Source organism: Passer montanus, unplaced genomic scaffold (genome assembly GCF_014805655.1).
Source record: "Passer montanus isolate IOZ18808 unplaced genomic scaffold, ASM1480565v1 scaffold261, whole genome shotgun sequence".
Taxonomy (NCBI): Eukaryota; Metazoa; Chordata; class Aves; order Passeriformes; family Passeridae; genus Passer; species Passer montanus.
In genome coordinates this window covers 131985-144316 of record NW_024367273.1, presented here as the reverse complement: position 1 = coordinate 144316, position 12332 = coordinate 131985, and the positions used below count along the sequence as shown (strand labels likewise).

General features: G+C 56.2%; 1 protein-coding gene across 3 annotated transcripts; it reads left to right on the top strand.

Moving 5' to 3' along the window:
- The first annotated feature begins 5860 nt into the window (after positions 1 to 5860).
- On the top strand, positions 5861 to 9853 carry LOC120503611 (N-acetylmuramoyl-L-alanine amidase-like). Of its 3 annotated transcripts, none has more exons than XM_039712286.1 (5): positions 5861 to 6041; positions 6280 to 7149; positions 8020 to 8230; positions 9417 to 9470; positions 9549 to 9853. In XM_039712286.1, the coding sequence occupies exons 1-5, from the start codon at positions 5978 to 5980 to the stop codon at positions 9664 to 9666; spliced, it is 1317 nt and encodes a 438-aa protein (XP_039568220.1). In that variant the 5' UTR covers positions 5861 to 5977; the 3' UTR covers positions 9667 to 9853. The 3 variants fall into 3 exon arrangements, with proteins under 3 accessions (XP_039568220.1, XP_039568221.1, XP_039568219.1); XM_039712285.1 differs by having other exon boundaries at positions 5862 to 6041; positions 9149 to 9470; XM_039712287.1 differs by lacking the exon at positions 9417 to 9470.
- The last annotated feature ends 2479 nt before the right edge of the window (positions 9854 to 12332 follow it).

Below are 12332 nucleotides of genomic sequence, written 5' to 3'. Positions count from 1 at the left end.
GTAGAGAGTCTCTGTCCGCCATCTTTGATTTTAATGACTCAATATCCTGGATCAATCTCACCAAAAGTGAGAAAATACATGCCAATTTTCAATTTGGCCACTGATTGGCCCGACTTAGACCTTTCCAGAAACACATTTCCGGGCCAAACCACGACATACTCTCACTTTTAAATTTTTAAAAGGTTTATTAAACCTCAACAAAAATTACAACATAGGACTAAATAAGGAAAATCTACAGCACTGGGAGCCCCCCCATGACTATCATCCACATGCTTCTCTACAAAATGAATGCTCTTCCTTTTGTACCCTTAGCCCCTCTCAAAGTTTTGTCAGTCAATTCTTTCTCTGCCATCCATTGGTGGAGATTACCTCCTTACATCTTGACTAGAGATCAGGTGTTGTTATACTGCACCTCCTGGTAATAAGCCAGCCTTCTCCAAATGTCCTGACTACTGAGGCTATTGCAAGGGGGAGGGGAAAGAGGACTATGGGAAGACATATTACAATAACATCACTATACATTTTAACATCCACATAATATCTACCTCTTAGTTGTGTGAGCCAACTATTACATTATTCATCTATAACAAAAGTGATAGGGACAACACCCCCAATTCCCTCCCAAGCATCTCCCAGGGTAAGAGGCATGGAGAACCCTTGAGCATCCCTTGGGACAAAATAAACTTGGCAGAAATCAAACTTAACTCTACATAAAATGCTTTCAGGAATATTTGCTCTTCCCACAAGTCACTTGTGATGAATTGCAAACAAATCCCAAACATGAATAATCTGACAATACAAGCAATTATGGTGGCAATTTAGAGTTTCATCAGTTCCTGCACAACTCCAGCTCAGCTGCTGGCATGTTGCAATTAAAAAAAAAAAAAAAAAAAAAAAAAAAAAAAAAAAAAAAAAAAAAGTGGAAATTTGGCCCAATACAGATTATTAAAAGGAAAAAAAAATTCTGTGTAGCTGTCACAAATGTGACAGGGACAAAGAGAAGAATGATTCTCGCATTTGGTAAATCCCTCCAGCCTGTGAAAGAGAAAAGAGGGGAGAGAAAGAAAGTGACAAGGACAGAGACCTCTCCTGGGGAGGGGCAAGTGTGATGCTGACCCCTGTGTGTGTGTAGCCTTCCCAGGCTGGGGGTTTATACCTGAACCAGTCTGGGTAAGGGGAGTGGTGTTCACTTCCCCGGGCAGGGGTTACTCCACACCCCTCAAACTCTTCTCCTCCTTCCTTAATTGGGTAATGGGGATGCAAATCTGGTCTCAGCAAATGAGTCTGTGGGCTCTGGCTGACCCCAGCCTGACCCCAGCCTGGGATGATTTTCAGGACAGCTCTGGTCTTGGCATTCTGGTGGATTCATTCTTCTCTCTCAGCCTTGTTTACTTCTCCCTACACTTGAGATCACTGGACAAGAGTCATGTTTCCCTTATCTCAAGGTTCCTCAGCTCAACTCACAGCCCAAAAATTCCCCTCAAGAGGCACATTCAGGGAGGGGCGACCTTGGGTGGTTGCAGCTTCTTTACACAGTTCACAGAATTCACAGAATGACTATGTTGGAAGAGACCTTCAAGATCATTGAGTCCAACCCATGCCCTAAACACCTCAACTAAGCCATGGCATCCAGTGCCATATCCAGTCTTTCTTTAAACACATCCAGGGACAGTGACTCCACCACCTCCCCAGGCAGCTGTTCCAGAACTTTATCACTCTTTCAGTAAAAAACTTTTTCCTGATATCCAGTCTATATTTCCCTTGACACAGCTTGAGACTGTGTCCTCTTGTTCTGTTCGCTACTGCTTGGAGAAAGAGACAACCGCCACCTGACTACAACCACCTTCCAGGAAGCTGTAGAGAGTGATAAGGTTGCCTCTAAGTCTCCTTTTCTCCAGGCTAAACATCCCCAGCTCCCTCAGTCATTTCTCATAGGGCTTGTGTTCCAAACCCCTCACTAGCCTCATTGCCCTCCTCTGGACACACTGCCATAATGGGCAAAAAGTCCTTCCTGACAAAGTTTAAGCCATGAACCACAATATTTCAGTCTCCCAAGAGCCCCCCAGAGCATCCCCCATGTTGTCAAAGGAAAAATCCTCTGCACCTGGTGGGCTCACACAAGGTTTATTCCTCAGACCTGTCTGGGGGATGGATAAGGAATGGAGTATCCCATGATCATTTGTGCTTAGCAGGTGGAAAACTTCTGTTAGCATGTTGGTGTTTGTTCTGTTCTGTTCTCTATGTATTTTATACCAAAGAACTGTTATTCCTATTCCTTCATTTTTGCTTGGGAGCCCTGTAATTTTGGAATTTGATCCAAGTGGGTCATCAGGCCACTGCTGGGCCCATGGAACCAAGGGACCCGTGTGATTCTGAGAGGCCCCATGGATGCAAGGAGACCATTGTGCTACTACAGATCCCCATGGAATTATGGAGTCCATTGTGACACTGCTGGGTGCTGTGGAACCAAGGACACCTTTGTGACACTCAGGGATCCCATGGAACCATGGGAACATGGAACAGGTCATGGCCTGCTGGGAACCACCTGACAGGTCCTGCTGACCTTGGCATGTTGAGGGCTGCTTCTCATCTGCCCCTGGAGCACTGGGGCTATATGCATTCTTTCCTATGGAACAAAGCTCTCCTTCTCCTCCAGGGGCCCATGGCCAAAATTAAGATTCTGGCTCCAAAATTTCTTCTGTCAAAGGATTGCTCTGTCACTAAAGGTGCCAGGACAGATGAGTCTGGCTGACTTGGCCTCCTGGGGCCTATCTCTGATCTGCCACCAAAACACTGGGGCTCCATGCTTTTCTTCCTATGGAAAAGAACTGTCCTTCTTTTTCACAATATGCCCATGGTCAAAATTGGGATTCTACCTGTTGCGGCAAACCACCCATGTGTGAGGACACGAGGCTTGACTCTATTTTGCTCAGAAGGCTGATTTATTATGTTATATAATATACTAAAATACTACATTAAAACTATACTAAAAGAACAGAGAGAGAAGACAGATCAGAAGGCTACAAAAACCAAGAATATAACAGAACAGAATAATAAAATCTTGTGACTGCTCACAGTCTTGGCACAGGTGGCTGTGATTGGTCACTAATTGAAAACAATCCACATGGACCAATGGAAGATGCACCTGTTGCATTCCGCAGCAGCAGATAGTTATTGTTTACATTTCTTTCCTGAGGCTCTCAGCTCCTCAGGACAGGAAAAATCCTAGCAGACGATTTTTAATAAAATATCATGGCTACATCTACCTCCCAAATCTGTATAACCAAGGATTGCTCCTCGGTGAGAGCTTTAAGGACAGATGTGTTGCTGGCCTTAACTTCCTGGGGGCCACCTCTCATCTGCCTTCAAAACACTGGGGCTCCACCCTTTCCCTACTATGGAAAAGAACCATCATTCCCATCCAGGTGCCCATGGTCAAAACTGGGATTCTACTTCCTAATTTCCATATATCCAAGGATTGTTCCATTTGATTGGAACAAGCCCTCTTTCTGACATGTGAGCAATGCCATCGATTTTCCCAAACCAGGGAAATAAGGAACCCTGGCAGCTTCACACACAGTAATGACACAGAACAGGGCAGGGTAAGCAGCTGCCAAAATTATAACTTCTACTTGCAATTAAGAACTTTGGTTTCAAGTTCTACTATAGCCACTATTAGTATAGAGTAAAAAAGAATTAAAATATTAATAATAATAATAATAATAATAACTGTAACATTAACAGCAACAATAGCAATAATATAAATAATAACAATTAATAATGGTTATAAAAACCTTACCATATTTATACTAGATTTGCATGACCAGGCTTTGGTAAGGGGGGAGTCTAGGAGCACCTTCTGTGAGAGGGTGATGGAAGCAGCTGCTCCTTCATGTCCCACAGAGTCAACGCCAGCCAGCTCCAGGAGGGACTGGCCACCGGCCAAGGCTGGGCCAGTTAGAAATGGGGGTAACACCTTTGGTATAAGAGATTTAAGAAAAAGAAAACTGGTGATTGTGTAACTGTGACCAGGGAAGAGCAGGGTGAGAACATGTGAGAAGAAAAACTCTGGACCCCCCAGGGCAGGGCAAGAGGAGGGGCAGGAGCTGCTCCAGGTGTGGAGCTGATTGCCCTGAGATTCCCTGGGGCAGTCCCTGGGGAGGCAGCGGGGTCCTGCAGTCCACAAAGGGCACGAAGAGCAGAGATGCACCTGCAGCGCCTGGAGGAGCCCATGCCAGAGCAGGGGGTGCCTGAGTGGGGCTGTGACCCCACGAGAAACCTGTGCTGGAGCAGGGACCTGACAGGGACCTGCAAACCCTGGAGAGAGGAGTCCACGCTTGGAGCAGGGTCCTGGTAGGACTTGTGAGCCCGTGGAAGAGTGAGCCACGCTGCAGCAGTCTGTGAAGAACTGCTGTCCCTGAAATGAGCTCACCTTGAAGAAGTTCATGGAGAAGTGTCTCCAGGAGGGACCCCACGCTGCAGCAGGGGAACAACTCCTCTCCACGAGTAGTGGGAGAAACAACCTATGATGAACTGACCAGAACCCCAGTTCCCTATCTCCCTGCACCCACTGGGGGAGGATGTAGAGCTGGGAAGGAGGGAGGGATGGGCATAAAGTGTTTTTAAAGCTTTATTTTACTTCTCACTATTCTGCTCTGATTTTGATAGCAATAAATTCAATTAATGTCTCTAATTTCAAATGTGTTTTGCCCATGATGGTATCTGCTGAGTGATCTGTCCCAGTCCTTATCTCAATCTATGAAGCCTCCATTCTATTTTCTCTCTCCTGCCCATCTCTGGAGTGGAGTGAGAGAACAGCTTTGGTGGGTGCCTGGCACCCAGACAGGATCAACCGACTACACTTCCTTTCCTTCCTTCATTCTTTCTTTCTTTCCAGAGGTCACCATGAAGAGGTTGAGAGGGGCTTTGATGGAGGGAGTGAAGGTGGCAGGGACTAGCAGGGACAGGAGGCACAGGGATGTGGGACAGAGATCAGAGGTGACCGGGCAGCTGTCAGGGGGGCAAGGCCTATCCCCCTGGGCCAGCAGCAGCCCCGTGCCCTGCCCAAGGCGCTCCCAGCAGGGCTGGGCCCCCGAGGCAGGGACAGAGCCCAGTCCCAGGGGTGGATTTGTGTCCCACCCTCCATCCAGCCCAGCCTGCCCCGAGTGTGCAGTGACCGCTGGCACGGGCTGCACTGGACAGCGTGACCTGCTGGGGACACCGAGAGCTGCCCCATGGATGGGGACATGGGGGACATGGACATGGATGTGGACATCCCCTTCATGGATGGGGACATGAGGGGACATGGACATGGATGGGGACATGGAGGGAGATGGACATGAGTGGGGTCATGAACTGGGACAGTGTCAGTGCCACCAGAGTGCCACCAGCACCTTTATCTCAGCCATGACAAAGCACTGCCACCATGCCCCTACTGTCACCATCACGATGTCCCAGCTGAATGTCACCACCCACTAGGGCAGGACAGGGAACTTGTTCAGCTGGTGACAAGTGGCCCAGAAGCAGGTGACAGCCACTAGGGTGTCCCAGAGCCACTGCACTCAGGGGACACCAACTGCCTCTAGGAACAGGCTGGGGACAGAACAAGGAGTCAGTGTCACCTGGGGAGTCACATGGCCTGGTGACAGCGTCCCCTGACACATCCTGGTGGCTTCATGCACTGACATGTCATGGTGGCAGCATCCCCACAGGTGTGGCGACATTGTATCCTGGTGGCATTGTGTCCCCTCCTCTCTGTATGTCCCCATCACCCCCGTGTGTCCCTGTCCCTTTCCCTGTCTCCCTGTCCCTTTCCCTGTGTCCCTGTCCCTCCCCCATGTGTCCCTGTGGGGTCAAAGTCCCCAAGGCCCCGGGGCCATGTCCCGCAGGAGGTCCCTGTGTCCCACAGGGTGTCCTCGTATCCTGCAGGGTGTCCCCCTGTTCCACAGGCTGTCTCCGTGTCCTTCAAGGTGTCACCATGTCCTGCAGGATGTTCCCATGGCTGCTTCTGGCACTGAGCATCTGTGCCCACCCTGGCACAGGTAAGGACACACCACAACATCCCACAACACCCCAAGACACCATTTTTATCTGATTTTGGATCATTCCCCTCTCTTTTGGGTCTGTTCCTCCCTCTTTTGAGTCCTTTCCCCCTCTTTTGGGTCCTTTCCCCCTATTTTGGTGCCCTCCCCTTGCTTGTGGTACATTTTTGGGTCTCTCCCCCTCCTCCAACCCCCTCCCCACCCTTTAACCCCCCTCACCATGCCCCCGTCCTCCCAGGCGTGTCCCCAGCTGTGTTCCCAACTGTCCCCCCACGCCACATGGATTCGGTGGTCGACATCCTGGATGCCCTCGAGTCCCCGGCCCGGGGCGGCTCCCCCGGCACCGCCGCAGCTTTGGGGAGGGGTCTGGGAGCCTGCAGCACCCCGGGGTGCCGGGCGGTGCTGGGCGAGCCCCTCGAGACCCCCAAACGCCCCCCGGCTCTCACCCCGGGCCAGTGGCAGCTCCTGACCAAGCTCCTCCACCACGACCCGGCGACACCGGAGCTGGGGGCGGTGCTGGCCCCCGATGGCTCCACGGTGGCCCTCGGTCCCCTCCTGGCCGGCATTGAGGCTGGGCTGAGATCCGGCGGGTTTGGGCAACCCCTCCCCACCCTCAACCCGCCTGCCGACCCCCTCCTGGCTGTCACCATCACCGAGGCTTTGGGGACATCCTTCCTGCTGGCGCAGGGGGGTGACAACAACATCACCGCGTTGGGACCCAGTGGTTGCTGGGACGATGTGGAGAACCCCCAAAATTACACCTTGAGGGGTCCCCCGTCCCCTGTCCCCGACCCTGTGGCCATCGGGGCCATGGATGGGGCAGTCCTGGGGGCGCGGCTGGCCCAGGGACCCCTCCCGGTGGCCGAACTGCTTCGAGACTACTACGGGACCGGGAATGGCTCGGAAGCGGGGAGACCCCCCAGCAGTTACCGGCGCCGGGATTTTGGGGCACTGGCGGGACAGGCACGGCTGGAGAAGGAGGTGGCGGCGGTTTTGGAGCTGCTGAGGACGCTGTCGCCCACCTCGGAGCTCCTGAGGGACGTGGGGACACAGGAAGTGGCAGCCGTGGCTCATAGGGCGTCGCGGGAGTTCAGCGAGCGCTACGTGGGTACGGGTGGGATGGCATCTCGTAAATGGGGTTTACACCTCCCCAGCTGGAGTTGTCACCTCCCAGACAGGGGTTGTCACCCCCTAAACAGGGATTGCCACTGCACAAATGGGCATTGTGACCTCCCAAATATGGATTGACACTGCTCAAATAGGTGTTGTCCCCCCCAGATGGAGTTGTCACCCCCATAGTTTTCACTACTAAGCAGTAGTTGTCATCTCCCAGACAGGGATTGTTACCCCCTAAACAGGGGTGTCACCCCTCAAGCAGGAATTGTCACCCCCTAAATGGGCGTTGTCACCCCCTGTGTATCCACACAGCCTCTGCCATGTCCCCAATAGCTCAGGCAACATATCCAAACCCTTGTCCCCACATGATCTCTGCCATGTCCCCAGTGGCTCAGGGGACATATCCAGCTCCTTGTCCCCACATGGACACCACCACATCTCCAAGGATCCCCTTGTTCCCTGGTGAACTCTACTGTGTCACCTTCAAGCCTCATGTCCCCACATGGCCTCTGCCATGTTTCCAAGCACCTGTCAAGTCCTTCATTCCCTGGTGGATTCTACCATGTCCCCAAGGAGCTCTTTGTACCCATATGGCCTCTGCCATGTCCCCAGGGGCCCATAGAGCCCCTTGTCCCTACGTGGACTCTACTGTGTTCCCACCAAGACCCTCGTCCTCTGGTGGGCTCTACCATGTCCCCAAGGGCTCCCATGTCCCCATGTGGACACCACCATGTCCCCAAGGGCCCATCAAGACCCTTGTCCCCATGCAGACTCTACTGTGTCCCCATCAAGCCCCATGTCCCCCTATGGCCTCTGCCATGTCCCCAGGATCTCAGGGAACACCACCCTGTTGTCCCCACAGAGTGCCCGGCCATCATGCCGCGCTGCCTGTGGGGTGCCCGTCCCTACCGGGGCACCCCAGCCCCGCTGCAGCCCCCGCTGGGGTCGGTGTTCCTGCACCACACCCTGGAGCCATCGCGGCCCTGCTGGACCTTCAGCGCCTGCGCCCGCGCCATGAGGGACATGCAGCGCTTCCACCAGGACACCCGCGGCTGGGACGACATTGGCTACAGGTCACTGTTACCACCCTGGGGTGATGGCACCTGCCATGGGCCCTGGCACCCCCTGTGGGAGCAGTCATTGTACCTCTGTGGGGACTGTCACCTCCATTGGTTCCCACCTTCCCAGGGCCATGTCATCCCCTGTGGTCCCCATCATCTCCTTCAGTTCCTGCCACCCACCACAGTCCCTGTCACCCCCCTGGTTCCTGTCATTGTACTCCTGTGGGCATTGTCACTCTCACAATCCCTGCCACCTCCCATGAGCTCTGTCATTGTACCCCTGTGGGCACTATCACCTCCACTGGTTCCTGCCACCCTCTATGGGGTTGGTCATTTTCTCCCCATGGTCACTGTCTACCGTCTACCCCCATGGTCACTGTCATCCCCTGTGGTCCCCATCACTGTCCCCCTGCAGTCCATGTTGTTGTCCTCTCACAGACTCCACCAGTGTCCTCTCACAGTCCCCATCACTGTCCCCCCATGGCCCCTGCCATTGTCCCCCCACAGTCCCTACCACTGTCCCTTCATGGTCCCCATAACTGCCCCTCCATGGTCCTTACCACTGTCCCCTTGTAGTCCCCATCATTGTCCCCCTGCAATCCCCACCACTGTCCCTTCATGGTCCCCACCACTGTCCCCTCCCAGTCCCCATCCCTGTCCCCACACTGTCCTCATAACCCCCACAGTCCCCATCCCTGTCCCTTTCCAGTCCCCAACACTGTTCCCTCACAGTCCCCATCCCTGCTGACCCACAGTCTCCATTCCCATTTCCCCTTCTGTCCCCATAAGCCCCCATAGCCCCCACCACTGTCCCCTCACTGTCCCCATCATTGTGTCTCCACTATCCCCATCCCTGTCCCTTTGCAGTCCTAACCATTGCCCCCCCACAGTCCCCACCACTGTCCCCTCACTGCCATCATGTCCTTGCAGCTTTGTGGTGGGCTCAGATGGGTACCTGTACGAAGGCCGGGGGTGGCACTGGGTGGGTGCCCACACCAAGGGCTACAACACCCAAGGCTTCGGCGTTGGCATCGTTGGGGACTTCACGGCCACCCTGCCAGACCCTGACACACTGGCCCTGGTGCGGGATGAGCTCCTGCCCTGCGCCATCCGCTTTGGCCATGTCCGGCCGGACTTCATCCTGCGCGGCCACCGCCAGCTCGGCCACACTGACTGCCCCGGCAATGCCCTCTTCCAGGAGATCCAGAGCTGGCCTGGCTTCCAGGGGACACCAGTGGCACGGGGACTTGGGGTGGGTGGCCTGGTGGGGTTGGTGGGAAGGGGTTTAGGGTCATCTTGTGACTGACCGTGGGTCTTGTCCACTCTGCAGTGAGGAGCAGCCCCAGCCGGGGAGCCTGGGCTGGATGGAGGCAGGAGAGGTTGGACAGCAGTCCAGATGGACACCAGCCCAGTCTGGATGGACACAGGTCCAGCAGATGTTGGTCTGATGCATCCCAGCTGGACATTGGTCCAGGTGAACACCAGACCCATGGATCCCAGCTGGACTCTGGTCTGCAGCCCCCCAGCCTGGACAGCCCCCAGCCCAGATGACCACTGGCCCAGCCACACCCTGACCCAGCCCACCGGCCCATCCCAGTAGCTCCAACCTCAAAACCCCCCAAAATAAATCAAATTCCAGGACATCAGTTCCAGGTGGTCCCTGCAGAGCAAGGGGAAAACTGAGGCACAGACTTTGGGGTGATGGGAGGGGACTTCGGAAGCCACCCTGGAGACCCCACACAGCCCCCCCCGCCCCCAAACGAGTACCCAGTCCCCAAACTGGCACCTGCAGCATTCCGGGCCTCCCCAGCTGTCATATCAGGGGGACTCTAGGAGCCACCGTGACCCTGCAGTCTGTTCGCGAGGCGACCCGCGGTGTCCTCCGAGTGTCGCCAACGCGTCCCCAGCGGGAGCAGCGGCATCACCTCCCGAGGCAGCGGCGGAGAAGGAGGAGGAGGAGGAGGAGGTGACGAGGTGACTGTAATTCCTGCCCGGTCACATGGGGAAGCCGCGACAGGAACGGGGACCGAGCGCGGGAGCAGCAGCGGATGTACCGTGGGGACGGGGTGGTGGGGACAGTCCCCAAAGCCCCCAAGGTACCCTCGGGACACGCTGTGGCCGGGTCAGCGTGGGGGATACAGGGTCGCGCGGCATCTTCGGGGGGATGCAGCTGGCTGGAAGTAGCTTGGGGAGACCCCAAAATGCTGTCACCCCCCCTTGTAGGCTGTGGGCCACTCCCCGCTTTGGGGCGCTGGTGACAAATTGGCGGGCGCTGGTGACAAATTGGTGGGTGGTGGTGACGAAAAGCGCATCCCCACCTCGGGGATGTCACAGAGAGGGGGTCCTGCGGTGCCACCGCGCCCCCCGCGCTGAGCGGGTGACAGAGGAGGGATCGGGGGTCCCCAGGGTGCAGGGCGGGGCGCAGGGGAAGCGCGGCCGGGGTGCGACGGAAACGCCTCTGGTCCCGCCTGCGCCCACGGCACAGGGATGGCAGGACGGCAGGACATTCATCACCTGGCACCCTGTCCCCAGCAGGGGTGGGGGTTTGAGGGGCTGGCGTGGGCACCCACTGGCTGGAGACCCCCTGAGTGGGCAGAAGAGCCCAAAAATGTGGGTCCCCTGGATGGGCAGGGGTATCCCAGGGAGGTAAATCCCCAAAAACTGGGCACCCCTCAAAGTGGGGATGCCAGGTTAGGGATGCCCACCCCACGACGCCCAAGTCCAGCCCCTGGGCTCCCCTCAGTGATTCTCCCCATCCCAACCCCACCCACGCCCGCCCAGGGACCCCCAAAATGCCTCCCCACATCCCACTAACCCCAAATCCAGCCCATGAACCCCCCAAAATTATTTTCCCCCATCCCACCACCCACAATTCCAGCTCACAAAATTACTTCCCCCATCCCACCACTTCCAAATTTATCCCCTGGGCCCCCCAGAGTGACTCCCCTCATCCCAGTGCCCCCACAGCTACCCTGTAGACCCCCCGAACTCTACTCTCCCACCAACAGTTGGAGGTGGAAGCCTGCCCGGCCACCCCCAACCCCCCCGCCCGGCCACCCCCGACCCCCCGCCCTACTGAAGAACTACAAATGGCTCACCGCGACTGCCCCCGGGGGTCGACGGGCAGCGACCCCGAAAGGGGCGGGAGGTCCCCGGTAGCCGCCGCTGGGAGCGGCTGCAGGGCTGGAAACGCTCCTACAGCTACCCTGGCACCGACGGCAACAGGGCTAGCGACAGGGGTGTCCCCAAGGCCAGCGCATGCAGGTCCCTGTTCTAAATGGGGCTTTTCGCCCCCTCCAAGGCGCCCAAGGGTGGAGGGGACCCGAGGGGGACACGAGGGGACGAGACCACCCCTGCAGCAGGACCTGCATTCCAAGGACAGGAGGAGGCGACACAGCGACAGCAGAGCCAGGGCAGCGCTGGGGGCACAGGAGGGGGCAGGTGGGGGGAGTACAGGGGTGGAAGAGTGGTGGTGAGGGGTGGGGGGAATTTTGAAGTGATAGGTGGGGGGTGATGACTTTTGGGATTGCAGGGGGTGATGACTTTTGGGGTGATGATGACGATGGGTGGGGGGTGATGAATTTTGGAGTGTGGGGTGGGAGGTGTTGGCCTGACACAGCCCCCCAGGATGCCCAGTCTCCCCTATCCCCAAGGTCTCTGCCCACCCCACATGTCCCTGTCCCAATGTTGCCAGTGCCAGGTCTGGCACTGACAGTGGCACCGGGCCAGGCTCTGCAGCACCAGCACTGGGACCTGGCCAAACTGGCTCAGTACCAGTGAGGCCACGCACAGGGCAGGCACGGGGCCACCCCAGCCTGGCCCTACACATGGGCCTCTCGCTGTCACACTGCCACACCTACTGGCATTGCCACCCCATGGCCACCTGTCCCCTGGTGGCATCTCCATGAGCACCGCAGGACCTGCGGTGGCACCTCCAAGGCCACACACATCCCTTGGTGTCACCATACCCACAGTGGCATCTCCAAGGCCATGTGTGCCCTGCTGTCACAACACCCACAGTGGCGCCTCCATGGCCACCTGTGCCCCATCCTGGCAGTCCTGGTGGCATGACCAGGCCACCTGTTCCCCATCACTGCTACATCCCCCATGAGTG